Raw genomic sequence first — 21,755 nt, 5'->3', positions numbered from 1 at the left:
GGGGGGGGGAATAGACCTTTCCTCCCTCCCCTTGAATGCGGCCTGCAAATCCTGAAACGCCACTGAGTAATAACTCTAGCACTTCTGCACTTCTGCTATTGCCTAGCTGTTGTTTGTCACCTCTGGGACATTATTGTGTAATGCTTTGTGGACAGTTCCTGCTCACTTCCATATACAAGGTGGCTGCCCTATAGGAGAAGTTTTATGTGTGCTTTCTGTGGTCCTTCAGAATGAAAGCGGCATTACTTCTGAACAATAGTAACTAATGTGATCCTTGTACAAGAGGAGAATGCCCCCCTCTGTTTTCGAAACTTTCAGTGAGCTCATGAACGAGGCATTTATGTATGAAATTTTGCATATGATATGCAGCACGTGCTTTGTGTGGATAAAAGACAACTGATGCCATGAGTCAAAAAGTAGCTGAGACAGAAAACAAATTAGGAAACAAACATGGCCAAGTCTGTGACACATCCAGGGGTGAAATACAAGGGCTTCACAATTTTGTACTAAATACAAAGTTGATGAGTATGGTAATGACGAGAAAAGGAATTGGAATGAAAATGGAGGTGGCTAAATTTGCAGATGACTCAGTTGCTTATATCTAGAAATGACTATGAGGAACTTATGCAACTAAATGGAACAGTCATCGTGATGTCATATTAAAATCACTGTCAAAAAATACGAGATCAAGCACAGTGTAGTAATTAAGCCTTCCAAACTCCTTGTAAGAGCACAGTTAATTGTGTTGTCAGGGTGAAATTGTGATGCCACTGTATACCTCTAACTGAAGATCTTTATTTGGTGCAAAGCTCATGTCAGGTTACATTGTGATGAACAAAAAATATGATAGAGATAATACAAAATATACAATAATGCCACTGGGATGTTTCTGCCTTGGCAGAGGTATGATGGATAGAAACATTCCCTGGAAATGCACAGGCATTATGATAACTGCATTAATTGGAATGTGTCTGGATGCACAAATTGAAGATTCATCTGAAAGAAGGACTTCAATATTAATGGCATTTACTCCCACAGCTACTGGGGGAGAGGGCACTTCATGCACACAGTGAGTGAGCAGAATTTGAGAGGGCTGAGCAGGGATGGGGATCTGTGGTAACATAGGTGTGTTCGCATGTTTGTTCCAGGCAAGTTGAAGACAGCAGTTTTCATGAGCCTTAGAAGAATATTTTTCATACAGTAAATGTGGGTAAGGGGTTTTCTTGTTTGCAGTGACATTTCCAGGCATGCATTTCACCATGATAGGGCTCTAGGTAATGGACAATTGCAATGACCCAAGCAGAATGTTTTCAGTTACTGTCTGCAGCGTCAGTTGCAATGTTGCTGATTTCCGTTGGGAGTAATTTTTGTAAGAAGGATGCTCCAGCCCATGTGTTTAAATCTTCTGCAAGCCTGTATTGAGGGAGCAGCCACCACAAGGACTTTGGGATGACTGGCCTTCCCTTGGCTGTCCTGCCTGCAGCCATCCAATTGCAGGTCTGAAAGGAATTCAGGAAGAAAAGGCAGTGGGCTGTAGCCCTCATTCTGTGTTGTCAGATGCAGCACTTCTCCCAGTGCTGTAGCCCAGCACAGACATGCTGTCCTCCTGGTCTGATCTCTTCCCTTTACCTCCTGCTGCCCTTGGTCTGTCATGGGGCTGTCTTGGAGCAGCTGCGGCACAGTGTCCTCTTCCTGCAGACCTCTCCTCTAACCAGTGCAGCCACCTGGGCAGAGCACAGGCTGCTGCCATCCCGACTTCCAGATGTCAGTTTCACATTTCTGTGTGTGTGGACACTGGGCTGATAGCGGATACTTTTCCTCTGAAAAACTGGAAGGAAAACTCTTCCTGCAGCCTATGAAATCTTCAGCACCTCTCTGTGCATCCTATTCCAGCATCTGACCACCCTCATGGTTTAAAAAAAAAAAAGTATTTTGTCCTCAGATGGAACTGTATGTGTCTTAATTTGTGCCTGTTGCCTCTTGCCCTGCCCCTGGGCACCACTGAGAAGAGTCTGGCTCCATCTTCTTCATTCCCTGCCATCGTGTATTTATAAACATTGATAAGCTCCTTGCCTCTCCTCCAGCCTTTTTTCCCAGCCTAAACAATGTTCATGCTTTCAGCCTCTCATATGAAAACACTTCAGTCCCTTAATCATCTTCATGGCCCTGTACCATTTGTGCCTTCCATCTGCCACAGCTGCCAGCTCCATAGCTTGAACTCTTTCTTTTAAGTATGAGGGGGGCAGCCCCTCTGTGGGGTGGGAGGATGTGAACAGAATGCTAACAAACCACGCTTTGTTTGCCAGTCTCAGCAGTGACAGCTCAGCTGCTTAGGCTTGAATGACAGATATGGCAAAAAGCAGCAGTATTTTAATGCCCATTAGTCCTGCAGATGGGCTCCTCTCCTGCAACTAGTGTTGTCCCCCAAGTGCTGCCTACAACCCTCAGGCTGGTGTTGCTTCTGCAGCACTTTGGTGCCTGGAAGGATATCTATGTGCACCACTGAGTGTGCTCTAGGTCTGAGAACCCTCCCTTCTATAGTAGCAGGTGCTGATCTTTCTAAAAAAATGATTGGGGACCAGGTGTTATAGAATCATAGAATTGCTCAGGCTGGAAAATGCCAAATCTCCATGTAATTCCCATGCCAAGATGAGCACACCAAGTGCCTTTTTTCGCACTACCAGGCTCTTGCTCTTCTTTGGCAGATTCTTCTCTGGGTGCCTGTTTGTGACTCTCACAGGAGGGAGATAGCAGAGCAGGCATTCCAGATCTTTCCATAGCAGCAGTTCGTATCTAGTAGTGCAGATTAAAAGGGGGAAAAAAAAACTCCCCAAAGGGAAAAGAAACTTATTAATGAGAAGAGGTTTGGTTTCAGTGCTGCGCCACTGTAGTGAATGGTGAGTTGGCACTCACCTTGTCACCACCTGGCTCACAAAACCTTGCGGTGACTAAAGCTTGGACAGCATCCATAGATACCTCTCTGTGATGTCTGCAATGAGGGAAAGCACTTCTGTTTGGGTGAGATAATCAGTCTATGCCAGTGTGTGTGGAGCACAGCTGTCTGGCATAAGCCAGTGTTTTGATATATCTGGCACTGTGAACTTCAGAACACATTAGAGTTGAGTTGCAAGTTATGCTAATCCAGAACTAAGACTTTTTCCTTGTTACCTGAAAGGGTTTGCTTTGGTTTGTCAGACTTGTTTATTAAATTGAGTCTGGAATGTAAGTTGAAGCCTTGCAATTAAAGTCATAGTGTTTTCGAAGCTTAAACATTGGTAGACAGACATTTTCTTACCAGCTTCTCCCTTCCTGTTTTGTCTCCAGGCCAAAGAACCCTCCATCACCGGGGTGATACTCTGGAGACAGTGATCCTAGTAAATCCCAATGTGGACAGCATCGTGTCTGAGGTAAGAACCAGATGCTGGTGGGTTTTCTCCACGTCAGATTCCTGGCCGATGCTTGATATAGAAGATCACGATCGTCATGCTTAGCACATTCTCAACCATGCTGCCAATCTGCTGTAAGGATGTGATACACCAGATGTTCTGGTTTGCCAGCAAGATACATGCTGTAAGCAGAGTCTCCTTCTCCCAAGCAGAGTTTACTGCTACACAAAGAAACACACGAGATTGTATGGTTCCTTGTGTCCCAGCCCTCTGGAAATGAGCCGCTTCCTGGAAGAGTCAGTGCCTATAGAATTGTTTGATGTTAATTATTTCTCAGGAGCTTGTAGAGCTTTCCAGCAAACGGGATGGAAGGTTTCTGAACCCTGAGCATTCTACTTTGATGAGAGTCTAAATGCACCAATCTGACATGGCAACGTAATGACAAATGTTTTCTCTTAACCCTGGCCTACTTTCCTGAAATGAATTATCATGTGATACTGTGCTGTATCAGGCAGTAGGAGAATTGTTTTCCCTTTTCAGTAACCTACTCTTCTGTATATAGGAAACTTACATTTTGGCTATTTGTAAATAGCATGTAAATATCACCTGGTACAGTTTTTACTCTTCCTGCGGTTGTACTCTCTTCTGCATACTGGTGAAGAATACAGATAACTTTTTAGAATGCGAATCAAACTAGTGATAATGCTGTCTCGTGGCAACAGGTCCGCTCGCTGGTGTGCGATTCATCAGCCCACAAACTACTGATTTTCTGCGGTCAGAGCTCAGACCAGGAAGGAGATTTGATCCTGCAGACAGGGACCTTCACTTTCCAGAAATTTGCTGAGATACTTTCAGACCCAGAGGTGAGTAAGCAGTAAGTGAGGATGTGCCTTCCTGCTCACAAAGCACACGTCATGGCGCTGGAACAGGTTGCCCAGAGAAGTTGTGGATACCCCATCGTTGGAAGTATTCAAAACTGGGTTGGATGAGGCTTTGGGCAACCTGATCTGGTGAAAGATGACCCTGCTCATGGCAGGAGGGGTGGACTAAATGAACTTGAAGGGTTCCTTCCAACCCCAACCCTTCTGCGATTCTGTGAACTCCAGTAAAACAATTGCATATCATAAACAACTCATGGTATAGCCTTTGGCATCTTGCCTTCATTCCCTAGTTTAAGTTTTCCAAGATGATAGGTGTGGGTGATGCCACCTTGAAGCGCTCACCTTGAGGCATCCTTCCAGACCAACCCTGCAGTGGACTGACACTTAAAATGTCTAATGCGAGTCTTCAGAGACCTGTGGGCAGCTTCCAGACAAGTCCCAACAGAGGCCACTCTCACCCTAATAACTGTGGGTATTTCTCTTCATTTCACGATCTGTCTAGTGAGCATAAGCTGTTCACAAGGTTCAGAGCATTCACTGGGGGGGGGTGCACAACTACATACAGAAAAAGCCACAGAGAGAACTTTGAATTCATTGCATAAAGATAACATGGGGATGACTACATGATAATTAAATAACTACAAATATTTAAGTGTACAGCTGCAGAAGCATTCATTCAGGTTGGAAGGGAAGTCAGCAGGTTTGTAGTCCAGTCTCTTGCTTAAAGCTGGTTTAGCACTAAATTTAGACCAGATTTCTCAGCATTTTGTTCAGTATGGTCTTGAGGACCTTATAGGACATCTCTGAACCTTGGCTCCCTGGTTCATTGTCTTGGCTAGCTGTACTGTAAGCTTTCCTCAGAGGCTTTGAGCTCTCTTACTATTGGAGCTCATTGCAAACACAGATATGCTGCTTCAGGTTTTTAAGTCCTGCTTCCACAGAACATGGTGTACACGGTGTTTAGAATGCGTCCATCTGAATATACAGTCACTGCAGGAATGGCTGGGTGATTAGTTTGACCACGGGTAATGATGCTGCTGTGATTACATCAGAAAATCTGAACATATTCCTTTATTTTAGGCTGATTGTTCTATTTGACTCTGGTGCCTATTTATTTGGACAGTAACTAGTCAATTAAGGACTGCCGAAGCAAAAGAATACAGGGCAAAGGAATGTACCGAACTCATTCCAGATACTTAGGATGTCTGAGTTTTAATGCTTCTTTGCTCACTATGTGATCTGCGCAGCTCTAAGAAGCCTTGGAAGTGATATCAAACACAGCTCTGCTTATCACATAGCATGTCCCTAGGCCCATATATCAGAGATGTAGTCCTGACTTTTTAAAATAAGCTCCAAGAAAGAACATGAATCTGAATAGAATTCAGAGTCTCACAGCACTAAAACTGTACAAACTGCCATATGATTGTTCACTAGCCAGTTAATGAGAATTAGTTCAGACAGTGATGCTTAGCATTTAAAAGGGCATCTCAGGGTTAGAACTCACAAACAAAAAGGAAACTGCTGCTTTTGAACTCAAGCCAGAGACAGATATCCCAGGTTGAATAGAAAGAAGTAATGAAAGAGGACAAGGTGGCTCTTGCTGTTGGTTTCTTTCTTGAGGTCTTGTCACCATGCAGCCCAAGCAGGCAGGAAGCATAACAACACAGCAACATGAAGAATTTCAAAAAGAGCAGAACATGCATACGTGTATTTGCAATAGGCTTTTGGAATATTACATGTATCCTCAGCGTTTCCTGTCAGTAAAGTGCTTGTGATGTCTTCAGTATTTCTGCATTAACTGGCTATTTTTTTTAGAGCTGAATTGGTCTCACAGCTGTGTTTGACCTTTGGTTGTCTGTGCCTGTCTCAATAGGTCACCCAGATTCTTAGCAACACTGATTCAGATATCAAGGCTTCCCTTACTGTGTCGTGCTTGGGAGAAGGAGACTGGAGCAACCTTGGACATCCGCGATTTCAGGATATTATTAATCTGAAACTGAATCCTGATCCAGTTCTGCCAGAAATGGATGGGGTGTCTGAGTTCGCAGAATATGTCTCTGAAACAGTTGATGTACCATCTCCATTTGATCTCCTAGAGCCACCCACCTCAGGGGGCTTTTTGAAGCTTTCTAAACCCTGCTGCTACATATTTCCTGGTGGAAGAGGTGATTCTGCTCTTTTTGCTGTCAATGGGTTTAACATCCTTGTGGATGGTGGCTCTGACAGGAAGTCTTGTTTCTGGAAGCTAGTAAGGCACCTGGATAGGATTGACTCTATTCTCCTGACCCACATCGGTGCAGACAACCTACCTGGCATCAATGGGCTGCTGCAGAGGAAAGTTGCTGAGCAAGAGGAGGAACAGTCCCAGGGCTCTACCAACTACAGCGACTGGATGAAGAACCTAATTTCTCCTGAGCTGGGGGTGGTTTTTTTTAATGTTCCCGAAAAACTGAAGATGCCAGAATCATCCATGAAAGTGAAGAGGAGCATTGAAGAAGCTTGTCTGACACTGCAGTATCTCAACAGACTTGGCATTAAATCAGAGCCCCTCTACAGGGTGGTGAGCAATACCATTGAACCTATCACGCTTTTCCACAAAATGGGAGTGGGTAGGCTGGACATGTATATACTCAATCCTGTCAAGGACAGTAAGGAAATGCAGTTTCTAATGCAGAAATGGGCTGGTAATAGTAAAGCAAAGACTGGCATAATTCTTGCAAGTGGGAAAGAAGGTGAAATTTCCGTTCCCTATCTCACGTCCATCACAGCCCTAGTGGTGTGGCTGCCTGCTAGCCCAACAGAGAAAATTGTAAGGGTTTTGTTTCCTGGAAATGCTCCTCAAAATAAGATACTGGAAGGTCTCGAGAAACTCAAGCACCTGGATTTTCTGAGGTACCCAGTGGCTACTCAGAAAGATATCACTGCTGGAATACCTCCCCCTGTGCTCAAGCAGACCAAAATTAAACAAAGAACAGACAGTAAGGAGAGTCTTAAATCTTCCCCCAAACCATCTGTGGCAAAGCAAGCTAAGAAAGAGGAGGCAGTTGAGGATGGGATTAAAGAAGTAAAACCAGAGGTCATAAAGGATGCTAAAAGTGAGAAAAAAGTTAAAGAACACTCTGAGAAGATTCCTGAGAAGCCTGTTAAACATGAAAAGATAAAGACAGAATCAAATGATGCTCTCAAAGCTGAGAAAAGAAAAATGGCAAAAGACAAAGTTGGCAAAAAGCATCTCAAAGAGAAAGTATCCAAACTGGAGGAGAAGAAAGACAAAGAAAAGAAAGAGATTAAGAAGGAGAAAAAGGACTTAAAAAAAGATGACGGAAAGAAAGAGGAAAAGAAAGATTCAAAGAAAGAGGATAAAAAGAAAGAAACCAAACCAGAGCCCAAAAAATTGTCTAAACCAGACTTAAAACCATTTACTCCAGAAGTAAGAAAAACATTATACAAGGCAAAAGTTCCAGGCAGAATCAAAACTGAGAAGATCAAAGTCAAACCTGAGAAAGAAATACTTAGTGATCTGAAGACATCACCAATGGAGAAGGTGCCAGTAGAGGTGGAGCCAGGAGAGGCTGCTGTTGCTGAACAGAGGTTAGTCCTGTCCTCACCAGAAGATCTTACAAAGGACTTTGAGGAACTGAAGCATGAGGAGAAAGGGAATTTGCAGGTGACTCAAGAAATGTCTGATATTGAAATAAGTGATAAATTTATGAGAGAACCTGAAACAGAGATGAAAGAGTCTGCTGATGTGATGGATCAGAATCATCTTGCAGTGGATCTGATTTTGAAAACAAACATTCCTGATCAGGGGACAACTACAATTGATGTGGAAAAGGAATCACCAGCAGAGGAAGAGGCAGTCCTCCATCTAGAACCAAGAGCAGGTCAAGCTGAGAAAACAGAAGGTGAAGAAAGAACAGATGAAAATCTTGAAATGAGATACAGCGAGAGAGAAGCTGAGCAGTACAAGGAAGCTCAGCTGTTGCTAGACAGAGAACAGGTACCATCACACACAGCTCTCATTGCAAAAGGTGTTCTGCCACCTGCATTCAGAGAGGAAGACAAAGGGGAAGAGGAGAAAATCTCTTTGGACAGAAAACAGAAGGAAGCAGAAACTAAGACCTGTGAAAAGTATACCGAGGGGACAGACGTGCAGGAGAAGGCTGAGAAGGAAAAGAGAGAGGATGTGTTAGAAAAGGCAGAACAGGAAGAAAAGGAAGAAAAGTACATGGAGGCAGAGCAGAAAGTGGAAAAGATTAAAGATTTCTATGAGCTAAAACAGGATGAGAGGGAGGACAAATTGTTTACTACTAAAGAAAAGGAAAAAGAATGTAGTGATATGGATGAGAAAACCAAGTTACTGGGAAAGGAGGTAACAAAGGAGGAGTCATTTCTGAGCAGCCTGCCAGTCCCAGCAGGAGCAGCAGCAGAACACGTTTCATATATCCAAGATGAAACTATCCCAGGCTACTCAGAAACAGAGCAGACCATTTCTGATGAAGAAATACATGATGAACAGGAAGAGAGGATCCCACACCTGAAGTACGATGTCAATGCGTATGACATCTCTGTTCCTGACCACCCAGGCTCTTTTGAAGCAGTACATGGAATACAGGCCATGCCTGCTGCAGACCTTGCAGCCAAGGGCTATGCTGGTCAGGAATCTGAAATCCTGGCATATCCTACAAACATAGTGGCAGCACCTCTAGCCGAGGAGGAACATATATCTTCTGCTACCTCCATTACAGAATGTGATAAGCTTTCATCTTTTGCAACTTCAGTAGCAGAAGATCAATCAGTTGCATCTATAACAGCACCGCAAACAGAAGAAACTGGGAAAAGCTCTTTACTCCTAGACACAGTGAACAGCATCCCTTCCTCTCGGACTGAAGCAACCCAAGGTCTCGACTACGTTCCCTCTGCTGGCACAATCTCTCCCACATCATCCTTGGAGGAAGACAAATGTTTTAAATCTCCACTTCCTGAAGACTTCCACGCACTAGCAGAAGGAGAGAGAAAACTGGAAGCTCAAAAAAAGGATCTCCATGAAGAGGCAGAAGATGAAGAGGAAGAAGAAGATGGGACTCCAAATATTGAAATGCCCGAGAAACTCAGAGAGCATTACAGTGCCCCATTGTTTACTCATCAAGAATGTCCTGATAACATGTTAACAAATGTCCCCGCAGAAGTGATTCAAACTTCAAGCCTGCCATTGTCCACTGAAGACACACCACTTTCCCAGGTTGACTCTGCAGAGGCTGAAGAACGATGCGTGAGCCCTGATGACAGTACAGTCAAAATGGCATCTCCTACCCAGTCTGGCCCCACCAGTGCAGGACACACACCTTTCCACCAGTCTCCAGTGGAGGAAAAACTAGAAACAGTAGACTCAGAGCTATTTGAAAAACAAGCAGATGCCACTGCTAAGAAATCAGAAGGTCAAGCTTCTGTTGTGGTGAAAGGAGCCAAGGACGAATCTCTCAGAGATGAGGAGGTGTCTGCAGCAAAGTACCAATATGACAAAGACATACCTGGACCTGTGCAGCACAAGCTGGATTCGGACAGTGATGTACCAGTGTCTCCTGAGGAGGAGGTGCAGGAAGCACCCGTGGGGAAGGAGGAGCTGCCCTGGCTCTCCTACCACAAGCAGGACACAGTGGTGATAGGGGAGGAGGAGGAGCTGCCTGTACACCCCCATCCCAAGACAGATGTGTCTCTGGAGCCAGGCAAAGAGCTAGAAACCAAATCCATGGCAGAAGGTTTAATGGGCTTTTCAAAACACTTCGAGCCTTTCTCTGCCACAGGAACATCTGCAGGAAGTATGGATTCTCCACAGTTCACGAACCAAATCAAATCTGAAAGTGACCAAACCTCGCGATTTTCTCCGGAGGATACCAAATCACTTTCTTTTACAGAAGAGAATCTTGGTGAAGAAAAATCCCCAGATCTTTCTATGAAGGGGATGGCTGCTGAAGAAGGAAAACGTCTCTGTTTTGCAGAAGACACCTCAGAAGAAGAAAAGTCCTCTCAGGCTTCAGTTAAAGACATTTCTCCAGAAGAGACCAAATCAATTTCTCTCACTGAGAGTCCCAGCAAGGAAATCTCTTCAGACATTTTTGTGAAGGGAATTTCTCCAGAAGACATCAAATCTCTTAGTTTCATGGAAGATAGACCTGTGAAAGAAAAAAATGTGCCTGACTTGACTAACAAATTCCCTTCGGAAGCTGTGAAACCCATGGATTTTGCAGAGCAGAGCCTAGTTATGTATGAAAAATCACTGGAAGCTTCTACCGAAGGACTTATAAAAGAAGCGTCAAAATCTTGTCCAGAAAGTATCCCAGTTAGAGACACATCCCCCAGAGACACTTCAAGTGAAGAAATGTCTCCAGATGATAGCAGTTTATTTTCTCTAACTGGAGAAGGCCCATCTAGGGGAAAACCTTCAGGCTTGTTCTCTCAGGAAGTATCTCCAGATGCCAAGGGCTCACACTTCATAGAATCTAGCCCAACTGAGGATAAAACATTGTCACACATTTCTGCTGAAGAAGTTAAATCTTGCAGGTTGAAGGAAGACAGAGAAGAAAAATCTCCAGAAATGGAAGACTTGTACATGAAAGATGTAAGTAATGAGAAGAAAGTATGGTTTCCAGAACAAGTGGAGGAGATTCCTGTTCAGAGAAGGTGGCAGAGATACGATAAGGAGAGAGAAAGCACATTCTTGGATGAGGTGCCAGAATATGAAACCAAATCCCTTCCTAAGATGGAAGCAGAGGAAATCCTGCCTCCTGTAGCGCCTGGCAGTCAGACCTGGAGAAGAGCAGAAAGTGAAGCATGGGCCTCTAAATACGAGTACCTTCAGGAAGGAAAAGACACTAGAAGAGCAGGGCAGTTACCCAGTGAGGATGATGGGGTTCTCCACCATCCCGAAGACAAACCTGGGTTAATGCAAGCAGAAGCAGAATGTTTAAATGTGGAATCATATGATTACAAAGAAGAGACACTGAAGAGTGCTAAACCGACAGTGGAAACAGAGAAGGCAAAAATAGCTCCTGCTGACATCACTTTCCCAGACAGTTCTCATCTGTCTTCTCAGTATGTCTCTGGTGAGGAAAATCAGGCCAAAGCGTTAACTGATGGCAAAGAAAGGCAAGATCTGTTGTTGACATCTAAACAAGATTACTCCTATTTAGATGATGAGGAAAAAGCTGTCCTAGATATCTATGCAAAGTCACTAGACCAAGCACTGACAGCATCTCCCCTGGCGATAGCAACTAGCCCTCTGGAAAAGAAGACTGGCACAACACCAGCAGCAGAGCGGCCTTACAAAGTAGGTCATTGTGAGGCACCTCTACAGGAGGAAATCCCACCAAAGGCTGCAGAAAAGAAAGCAGGTGTCAGTGGTTTATATCAGGAAACAGACTATATATACAAGATAGATAGAAAGCAAGAGGATGGGTACAAATCCACCGAGGATCTCTATGACCCTATGGGAAGCAAAGAGCAGATGGCAGCAGCATCTGCTCTGTTGCAATCGACAAGAACAGCAGCATATGAATACATAGCAGCGTCCATGGAAGAAAGTGCTGCAGTGTCAGGGCAGTGTGCACACTCCCCCCTAGGACGTGTCCCTCCTCAAGAAAGCAGTGCTGCCATGGGTCATTTGGAGGCTGTGGGTTCTGCAAGCCCAGTGGCATATCTTCCAGAGTCCCATTCCAGGAGCCCCCTGGACTCCCCTTCCCAGGAGGAAGGGGTCTGCAGATCCAGAAGTGATGACAGTTCTATGAGAGAAGAGCAAGAAGAAAGAGAACCAACTCCCTACCCTGATGAAAAAAGTTTCAAGTATGCCGACATCTATGAGAAGGTGATTGTATCTGGAGTTGGACTCTCCCCTTTCGCATCTGAGGGTGCAGACATTCCAGGTCATGCTGACAAGGTGCCAACAACAGCACTGAGCTTTCAAAAAGATCAAAGTTTTCATGTCTCTGCAAAGGAAGAAGAATCCTGCCTTTATACTTCTGCTGAGAAGGAGTTGTCATCTCCAGCGTCCCCTAAAGATAAAGCAGATGCAGCCTTTGAGTATACAGACATCCACGAAAGATACCTGCCCTTGTCTGAAACAGACAAACCTAGGCTGTCTGAGGAGCAGGAGGAACTGAAGGTGTCCTGTGCTTTGCCGGGAGAACTGGGCTCCGAACATCACCCATCATCCGCAACCACGGCATTTGTCTCTCCCACAGACACAACTGACACATTTTATCAAGAAAAGTCAGCTGCCCAAGCTGGTGCTGCTTGTCCAGATAAGAACATCATTTTGTCTAGCCAGGAGCAGATACCTCTACCCCTGAAATCCAAAAGCCAAAATCTCAAAGATATATACTATGAGAAAGCAGGTCAAGGGGAAGAGAACATGAGTGACTCAGAGTTAGAAAAAGGTGCCAATGAGAGATCTGAAAAAGAGTCCAAACTGCACAGCCCTGACCAAGCTGCCACCACAGTCTACCCACACATCTCAACAGAGAAGTTCTATGTTTCAGAACCGCTTCTGCAAAGCAAGCGTGAGGACTCCACTTCACCCACTTCTACTGCCTCATCGCCTTCCGAGCCGCTGTGGAAAGAGGAATATGGAATTAGGAAAACTACGCCAGCCGCAGTTGTGGGGACACGTGTTGCTGGTTATAGTGACTTGCCAGGCATAGGCAGAGATGAGCAGGCTTCAGAAATGTGCCATTTAAGCCAAGGTTCTTTGCAAAAGAGAGAGGATGCTGAAAAATCCACGAAGGAATCGCATTTCTGTGTAACAGATTATCCAAGCACGGAAGAAGTCTCAGAGTACGATGAGCAAGCCGCATATTTGAAATCTGCTTCTGAAAAGCAGAAAGAAGAATACAAAAGGGTCCCAACAGGAGAGGGCAGAGTGATGGATACCCCTTCTGGATTTGAATGCTCCCTGTTAGGAAAGGGCGAACCATCTAGTGTGCTCAGACATGAACAAACCTCAGCAAGCCATTCAGGGGATATCTTTCTTCCTTTAAAGGTTCCCTGTGCTTTGTCCTCAAGCCAGGAGAAGAAAGATGAGTACTTGGAGGTTTCTGAGAAGATCAGCAGCCATAGCTCATCTTTAACTAAATTCTCATTGCTGAGTCCATACGAAGAGGATAAACTGTTCTCCAAAGCTGTGGAGAAAGAGTCTGTGCCCCAAGAGCAACTGAGGGATGACTCCTCCAGCCTGTCAGAGGAACCATCGTCTGAAGCAACCACTCCTGTAATACCAACTACAGCAGAAAGTTTTTACTCCCATATGCTTTCTGCATACACAAGTGCAGGAGTGGAACCAACTACCAGGAGCCTTTGGGATGCATCTCTACAGATTCCAGATAATGCTGTGAATGCCCATACAGCTGAGACCAAAGACTTTGCGTTAGCTGAAGAACACGGTTCTGCACTCGGTAGTAGCACGGGTGGCAGCACTTTGCCATGCAGAAAAGACTGCCAAAGTTCACAGCCCACATCGTTCTCTGCAGAGAAACAACAACAACCCTGTGTAACTAGTCCTGAACAGAAGGCACCATTTACAGAGCAGCTGATGACACTAACATCCCTCCCTGATGTACTGGCATCATTTCCTCATCATCAGCGTGAAGATGAAACCACAGCCAATGGTCCAACAGAGGTGAGCACCAGTCTGCAAGCTTTGCAAGCTTTCCAAAGCACATACCATTCAGCAGAGACAAAAGATGAAAAAACGTGTCCTGATTCTGACAGCAGTCTTTCTCCATGCACAGGCAAAGAGGACACAGAGAGACAGAGCCGTCCTTCCTCTCTGATGTCCCCTGAACACAGTTTCCAGCCCTTTTTCCCAGATGTGCAGAGGGGTGGGAGAACAGAGGACCGTGGAGATGCTTCCCATGAGATGGAGACACGTTTAGGAGGCAGTTTTGACTATGGACAGAGAACTTCCTCATGTGAATACAAGCAGAGGAAGGGAGAGCTGTCACCCTCATTCATTAACCCGAGCCCTCATGAGCTCTCTGAAGATAGTGACCTCTCGCAGGAGGAAGGTCACACTTCTGTGCAAGGAAGACCACCCCACACTAGTAGTAGCCCTGCACAAACAGCCACAGTGGAGGAAACCCCTCCAACATCAGTGAGCGATTCTGGAACCTCCCAGTCAGACTCGGATGTTCCGCCTGAGACGGAAGAATGTCCATCCATCACAGCAGATGCCAACATGGACTCAGATGAAGATGCTGATTTCCTCCCAGTGGACAAAGCTGTTGGAAGTGCTCATCATGCCAGTTCTAGGTCCAGCCATGATCCTCAGCCTGTTCCAATGGTAGATCCCCATCCTCATCCACCTCACCCCGATGTCTGCATGGTAGACCCTGATATGTTGGTAAATGAGCAAAGCATGAGTAGAACTGATAAAATTTCGAAGAAAGACTTGAAAGAAAAGAGCAAGAGTGTGAGGAAGCCTTTGAGCAAACCCAAATCTTCCTCTCCTGCTCGTAAATTAGATGTGAAAGGGAAACGATCACCCACTCCTGTGAAACAGCCATCAGACAAATCTCCAAAATCTACCACTGCCAAAAAAGAAAGAGATGGAGGAGAGAAGCCCAAACCACGCAGTGTGCTGGTGCAGCCTCCGCACACAGAGGATGAGTTAGCCCGGAGTAGTCACAGCAACCCTGGCAAGAGCCTTGTTAACGGCATCAAATCAAACCCTGGTAAGAAATTCTTCATTAAATGCGCATTTCCTTTTCAGGCTCAGTGCAGAGAAACAGCAGTGAGTTAAATGTAGCAAAGCAGGGAACAGGACTTCTGAGTCAGGCATAAGAATTCAAAGCAGTGAGAAAAGAGGTGATCGTGCAAATCACATACAGAGACAGAAGCCTTGAGGAAAACTCTGACTCTCTGTAGAGCTGAATCCAGCCACCTCTGCAGAGAGTCCTGGGAAACCTAATTCAGAACCCAGTTTTAGGTGGTAAGTACAGCTGCATCACCTCCATCTCCATGTTGAGACCCCACAGTGACAGGCTCTGTGCAAAGTGCAGGCCAAGTGGTAATCATCTGCCCCAGATCCTTGACACTGAGTGTAACGAGCCAGCAGGAGGGCAGTGCCCGGGAGGATGCAGAAAATGAAAACACTGCTGATGTACTGTGGGCTCAGCAGATGCCTACTGCAGGCACTATGGTAAAGAGAGGATGTGGGAGAAGCAGAGGAAGGGTTGCAGGGGCTTCAGGAGGTATTCTTCTTGAGTGAGAGCAGCCAAAGAGGAAGACCTGAAAAGAGCCCATGCGCATGTGTTGCAAATATACCTCAGGTGAGAGAAACTTGTATCACTGACAGCAAGGGGGTGGACAGGCCAAGTGATTGAGAAAGGAGACTGCTTGGTGCAGTGGGCAGTCAGAGGAAGGTAGTGGGCGAAGCAGTGAAATGGCTGCAGGGCCGGGCTGTGCAAAGGAACGTGGCCTGAAGAGGTGCTGGACACTGACTTCCATGAATAGCTGGCACAGAAACATGGTACAACAAATTGCCTACAGCAGGATATTAGCAGTGTGTCCATACAGAATAGTCATGTCTTGAAGGCACCGTGCAGAAAGAGAGGTCAAGATGCAGTGCCTGGATACGTAAGCCTGAAGGGAAGCTTAAGACAAATATACAGGAATTTTGTGCTTGGAACAGTGCTCTTGGTTGCCCAACTCAAAACTTGAGGTGAGGGCTAGACATCACTAAGAGTGGCTGCGACAGGCGGAGATTTTTGTCTGTGCCACAGCTAGGCAGCATGATGACATGGACAGGATAGTAGTTGGTGGCTTTATACTCGCAGAATGAAGTGTCCAGAATGGGATGCAGAAGACAGAGGCTTTTCTGATTCCACAGAGAACAAGAGGGAGAGAAGGCATGGTCCTTCTGTGGGCTGTATCTATATATGCATATATACTGCTGAGTATAATAACTTGTTTGACCATCTCTCATCTCATAAATATTAAAAAGCAGCAAATTAAGAAAAGATGTACAAAAGTAGCAGCAGTGTTGCCAGGAAAGAGCATTAGAGTCTATGGAACAGTAGTTATTCACAGGGATGGCAGAAAGCCAGAGAGGAACTCCCAAAAAACCCACTGCAGTACCCACAGATAGAGAGGCATACAGAGGTCACAGAATGGGTTTCGTTAGCAAAAGTAGGTTACTAAACAAAAAGAAAAAAGGGTAGGACTAAGTATTGATTGGAATAACAACTCTGCGAAAGCTAATAACAGAACTTTTGATTCCCTTCTTGAGGAAAGAGTTCAGAGCCTAAAGCCTTCCAATCCATCCTCAGAGAACAGCACAACTCCCTTTCCCTCCATTTCCTTCCAGTACTGGCTCAGAAATGCACCCAGATCATTTTTGAGCGTAGGTAAATCTTAACTGCAGGGAAAAACCTTTCTGAAATCCATGTTCTTCAGTGTGAATTCTGTGTATGTTCATTCCAGGAGGATTTTGATAGCCTTCGCTTTCTTTTTTCCAAAGTTTCCAATAGTCCCAAAAGCAGTTTGCCTGTGCCCACGGGGCCGCCCGTCTATGTGGACTTGGCGTACATCCCCAACCACTGCAGCGGAAAGAACACAGACCCAGAGTTCTTCAAACGGGTTCGAGCATCGTACTATGTTGTGAGTGGGAATGATGCAGCCAATGGAGAACCAAGCCGTGCAGTGTTGGATGCGCTCCTGGAAGGGAAGTCTCAGTGGGGGGAGAACCTGCAGGTAGGTCATACAACTGCCAAAAAATGTATGTGATTCTCCATGTGTCGCAAGAAGTGGGGAGAAGGGGCATGTCACAAACATACTCAGAGGAAGTATTCTAAGAGGATATAAATGTTACTGGGCATGCATTGCTCTGCTGTGTTTGTAGAGTGTTTGTACGTAGGAGGAGGAGGACACTCTCAGAATGATGCGAGTAGAATCAGATGCATCCACCATTCCACATCCTTCTGAGGAAGCATTCAGAGATCATGTGTGCCTGCTCATCTGCTCCAGGATGAGCCTGTCTGCCAGTGAAAGCAAGCACCATTGCAGCCTAAATTTCATCACAGTGTCCTATGGCATTTGTTGGTAGCCCTTCTTGCTTAAGAACTTTATTAGTGACAGATGCTAACTTTTATTAGTGATTTTAAAACAGTATTCTTAATCATATTTCTTATGTAGTCAGGTTTGTAGGAGATCCAGGGTGGACACTGTTTCTGAAGACAGAAACAGGAAAGTATGCATGCTCTGTCAGATGAAGCAGCCTTAGATTTCAAAGTCCCTGAGCTGCACACTGAGTCAGTAGGTACATAAAGTCTAGTATCAGCCCAATAACAGTGACATTCAGCACTGTCCCTTCTCACACTGAGGGATCTTTCTAAGACTGTTTTTGGAGCACTGTACTGCAGCCATTTTCAGCATTGCTGTGGTAGTACTGCCAGATTGCAGTCAACTCAGAGCCCTGTTGTGCTGGTACTGCATAAAATTCAGCAGCAACTCTGCCTTAGAGAATCTGACTTCTGAAAGACATTAAGTAGAACAAGCAGTACCAAGGGGCCAGTGTTCCAAAATTAATGAGAAATTTTAGCCTCAGCTTTTATGGGTGCTGTTTATGACTGCAGTTGTTACCAGTTAATCACACCTGCTTCCTTTTTTGCCCAGGTGACGTTGATCCCAACGCATGATACGGAGGTGACACGAGAATGGTACCAACAGACACATGAGAAACAGCAGGAGCTAAACATCATGGTACTGGCAAGCAGCAGCACTGTTGTGATGCAGGATGAATCTTTCCCAGCCTGTAAGATTGAATTCTAAATCTCCCAGCCACACTTTACGTTCATTCATTGACTCTCCAATCACCGATGCAGCATCAGAGACGCCATCTACTCACAGTCCAGGTCTTCTCTGGTTTAATCCTTTACATGGTTCCCATTTGTCAGGCAATCGGGTACCCATCTAGCTCAGCACCGGATGCCGGGAGAAAGAAGTGCAGGGCTCTGTAATATTCTGGACTGAGCTAAGGTTTTGTGCAAGAGCAGTTGCAGGCCAGGGGCACTTCCACTTTCCCTGCTTTATTCTGCCGCCTGTACAGTTTCTGTAGACTATCTTGGCTGCCTTGCTGCTATGAGAGCTTGTTCCACTCTCTTCCTGGCTGCCTTGCCATTTAACTTGTAGCACCGTGACCCTCATCTTTCCAGTGAGGGCTAAAATGCTGCTGCTGCATGTTGACGGTGTTAGGGGAGCAGGGGGACAGAGAAGAAAACTAATTTGCAAAGCAAACAGACTTAGATGATGAGGGAAGGCCAGACTTTCCCATCATAGCGTGACAGTGAAGGGCATTCTTCCATCTCCCATCCTGAGCATACAGGTGGTGGTCTGGGTGAGGGGATTTGTACTCCAGCTGGGCAGGGCCACTGTTGGCCACTTCTGCAGGCTTCTGTCCCAAATATTTGCTTGCAGACTCCTGCAGTGCTGGCTCTCTATGCTCAGGGAGCTGTACTGAAAGACACACTGGTTTGAGAGGAGAAAGCTCAGCCTGTTGCTCTTTGCTGCAAAGAGCACATTCCTAACCTGCTAACTTGAGTTTTGCACACCAAGTGGCTAACCTACTCCTGTGCAGCACCAGTGTGACAGCAAGAGGCACAGAGGGGCCACTGCCTGAACAGTCACACTCGAGAGTATCCAAACGCACAACTACAGCCGGTTCTAAAGCAGAAGGGCTGCAACAACCTGGCCTCTGGCCTATGATCTTTGAGAAACCTCCCTGTCATTGTAAACCAAAGGTTCTACTGAGTAGTGGGTTGAAGAACTCGCATGCTGTACTGAGATGTTAGTGGCTGGCCAGGAGAGCTGATGTGTGCCAGTTCTGCAAGCAACAGCAGTTTCTTCGCTCCATGTATGCCCACAGTCCATCTTCTTAGCTGTGTTCAAGCTTTTGTTGCCTAAACTGCCCCCCCAAAAATTGTGCCCAGGATTAGGAGACTAGAACCTAAAAAGAACTCTTCCCAAAACTATGTGGGAGAAGTAGATCAGTGACTGTGTTAGCCTTTAGCTTCTCCATACCTGGGGCAGGGATGCACATATGTTGCCAGCACAGATGAGCTATGGGCAAGACTGCTGGGCACACTTGTGGTTGCAGCTGGGAGCCTGTTGCCTATTTGCTGTATGGCTGTCCTGGCAAGAAATGTAGCTGTGTGCCCTGAAGGCACCATTGCTGCTGATCCCAGAGCCTCATTGATATTCAAGCCCATTCCAGCTGTGGGGCTGCCCCTGCAGGGAGAGCAGCTCCAAGAATGCAGTGCTCAGGTGCACTGTGTCAGCAGCACCAGGAAGCCTTTGCCACAACCTAGACCATCCTATCATAGAGATGGCTTTAACTTTCTGTAAGACAAAATGAGTGGCAGTAGGTTGTGCTCTGGTGAAGGAGAGATGAGAGAGAAAGCGCTGTTGCAAGGTTTGGCATACACATATTTCCATCTGCTGCGTCACCCACTGTGCTTGGCCCTGAGCCGAGGTCTGATTCCACAGTAAGCATCCCAGGACTATGGGCTGTACTTGCCTAGGACACTTCGGTTTCTATGCTAGTATTTTCTCACAGCTGACATAAAGAAAATGCTGCTTAGAAACTTCCTCCTAGAACTAAAATGGAGCTTCTAGGGAGATGGTTTATTCTGTGTTTAATTTATATATTTATTTTTTGATCTTAAGCTGCTTTTTGTTGGGATTTACTATTTTAATTTATACATTTTAACTTGACACTATGTGCTCTTGGTGTGAGCTCAGAGGTTTCTCAGTACAAATACTTAGATGCTGCAATTTAAAGAACAACAACAAAAAGACCACAGAATTGGGCAGAGTATTTGCTGGCAACAAAAGGGATCTCTGCTTGCAGCCTGTGATGCTGTGTCTAAAACCCAGCAGCTGCAGGACAAAGCCCAAGGCTAACAGCCTCTCCCCTGGGGCCAGCCAGCCCTTTTAACACACTGCTTGGTAGGAGTGTGTGAGCGTACTTAGGGATTTCTGAAATCCCTGCCCTGTGCTGCATTCACATTAGCCATGGAATCGCAGTGTGTCTGCCAGAGTAAGTGTCATTCTCTGCCACCCAGTGGGATTATTGTCTATGAATGTCAGGTACAGCAAACAATTGTAGGCAGTAACAGACCTGCTTTTGCTTCTCCCAGACACTGCTCTGGGGTTTTGCCTTCACTGCTTTGGGGAGATCCTGGTTCACTTGTCAGTGAGACTGGATGGCAGCCAGCTGCAGGCATAGAATGCCAAACGTCTGGTGCCAGGTAGCCAGAGAAACAAACACGATATCTTCATTGACTGGGTCCCTGGATCTCTCAGTGTGGCTAGGCATAAAAGCTAATGCACTAACTTTAGATAGATCCACATATGAATGTTTCTCAATTTTAAACTTGAAGCAATTCTGACTAAGAAGCAGTAACAGTGAGGCTTTGCAAGGTGCCTGCATCCTCCCAGCAGGAGTGCAGTTGTTGGCACGTGTTTCAGTGCAAACACTCGCCCTCTGCACACTGTGCTCCTGCCCTCTGCAGCTGTGCTGCTCAGACTGCTCAATCTTTCACCAGTTCAATTCCATGTCCTTGAGACTCCACAGTTTTTTTCAGTCTTTTGTGGCAGTCTCGTCTGCCTTCAGTTTCTCTCCCTCCCTTGCACTCTTCTGAAACTAGGGGGAAAAAGAATTGTATAAATTCCAATTCGTAAAGTGTCGGACTCTGCTCAGACTGCAGGAGCCAGCAGAACCCACCCAGAGCCAGAGGTAATACAATACTATAGAGAGAAACAGTTAAACTCTGCTTATGCTTGTTTCTGCATGTGGGCAACAACACGTAATCTTCCTGTATGTAATAGGTACAAAATACTATTTTAAACCTATAATTAAAAAAAGTGAACGTCTTAACTGTATTGAAATGGCAACTTGTGCTCCCAGCTTCTATGCTATATGTTTTAAGAACAGAGCCCTGATTCTTTTCTTCAGCATCATATTTCTATTTGAATTTAGTTCCTCAACCTCTGTCCTTTTGCCCATTTACATGTGAAACACTCTGTAACTAACTACTGTCAAGAGAGGAGCCCAACACAATAATAAAGCCACATTACTTGCGAACAAGAACACCTTCAGCTGTTTCAAACCGTTCTTTAAGTGTCCCTGGTGTGGGCAGGGGCATGCAGCACTGCCCTCATGCGCTGTGCCTCGAATCACAGCTCCGACATGTCCTGCAGCAGGGACGCCTGCCTCCTGGGGAGGGCTGGTCACCGTTGCAGTCCCAAAGCCGCCACCTGCCCCTCTCAGCAGGCCCAGGGCCTGCAGGCACAGGTCTGTGTGCAGCTACTCCTGTGGACACTGCCTTGCAGAACTGCACTGCAGCCCTATGCCCATCCTGTGCCCCTTGGGAATGGCTGCTCTGCCTGGCACAGCTAGCATACCTGGAACTGGAAACATCCCCAGAGCATGGGAGGC

At 45.8% G+C, this 21,755-nt stretch overlaps 1 protein-coding gene across 4 annotated transcripts in view; it reads left to right on the top strand.

The window, feature by feature from the left end:
* The window catches only part of MAP1A (microtubule associated protein 1A), a 53,415-nt gene extending 32,006 nt beyond the window's left edge, over positions 1-21,409 (top strand). For all 4 annotated transcript variants that reach the window (XM_021407098.1, XM_021407100.1, XM_021407101.1 and 1 more), the window contains 5 exons: positions 3,325-3,407; positions 4,109-4,249; positions 6,141-14,991; positions 16,779-17,011; positions 17,933-21,409. In XM_021407098.1, coding sequence (XP_021262773.1) covers positions 3,325-3,407; positions 4,109-4,249; positions 6,141-14,991; positions 16,779-17,011; positions 17,933-18,088 — 9,464 coding nt within the window. In that variant the 3' untranslated portion in view covers positions 18,089-21,409. The remainder of the gene's footprint in view (positions 1-3,324; positions 3,408-4,108; positions 4,250-6,140; positions 14,992-16,778; positions 17,012-17,932) is intronic.

The sequence above is a fragment of the Numida meleagris genome, chromosome 9 (assembly GCF_002078875.1).
Source record: "Numida meleagris isolate 19003 breed g44 Domestic line chromosome 9, NumMel1.0, whole genome shotgun sequence".
In the NCBI taxonomy this organism is placed as follows: domain Eukaryota; kingdom Metazoa; phylum Chordata; class Aves; order Galliformes; family Numididae; genus Numida; species Numida meleagris.
The sequence above is the reverse complement of the archived record's forward strand: the minus strand, read 5'-3'. Positions and strand labels throughout refer to the sequence as shown.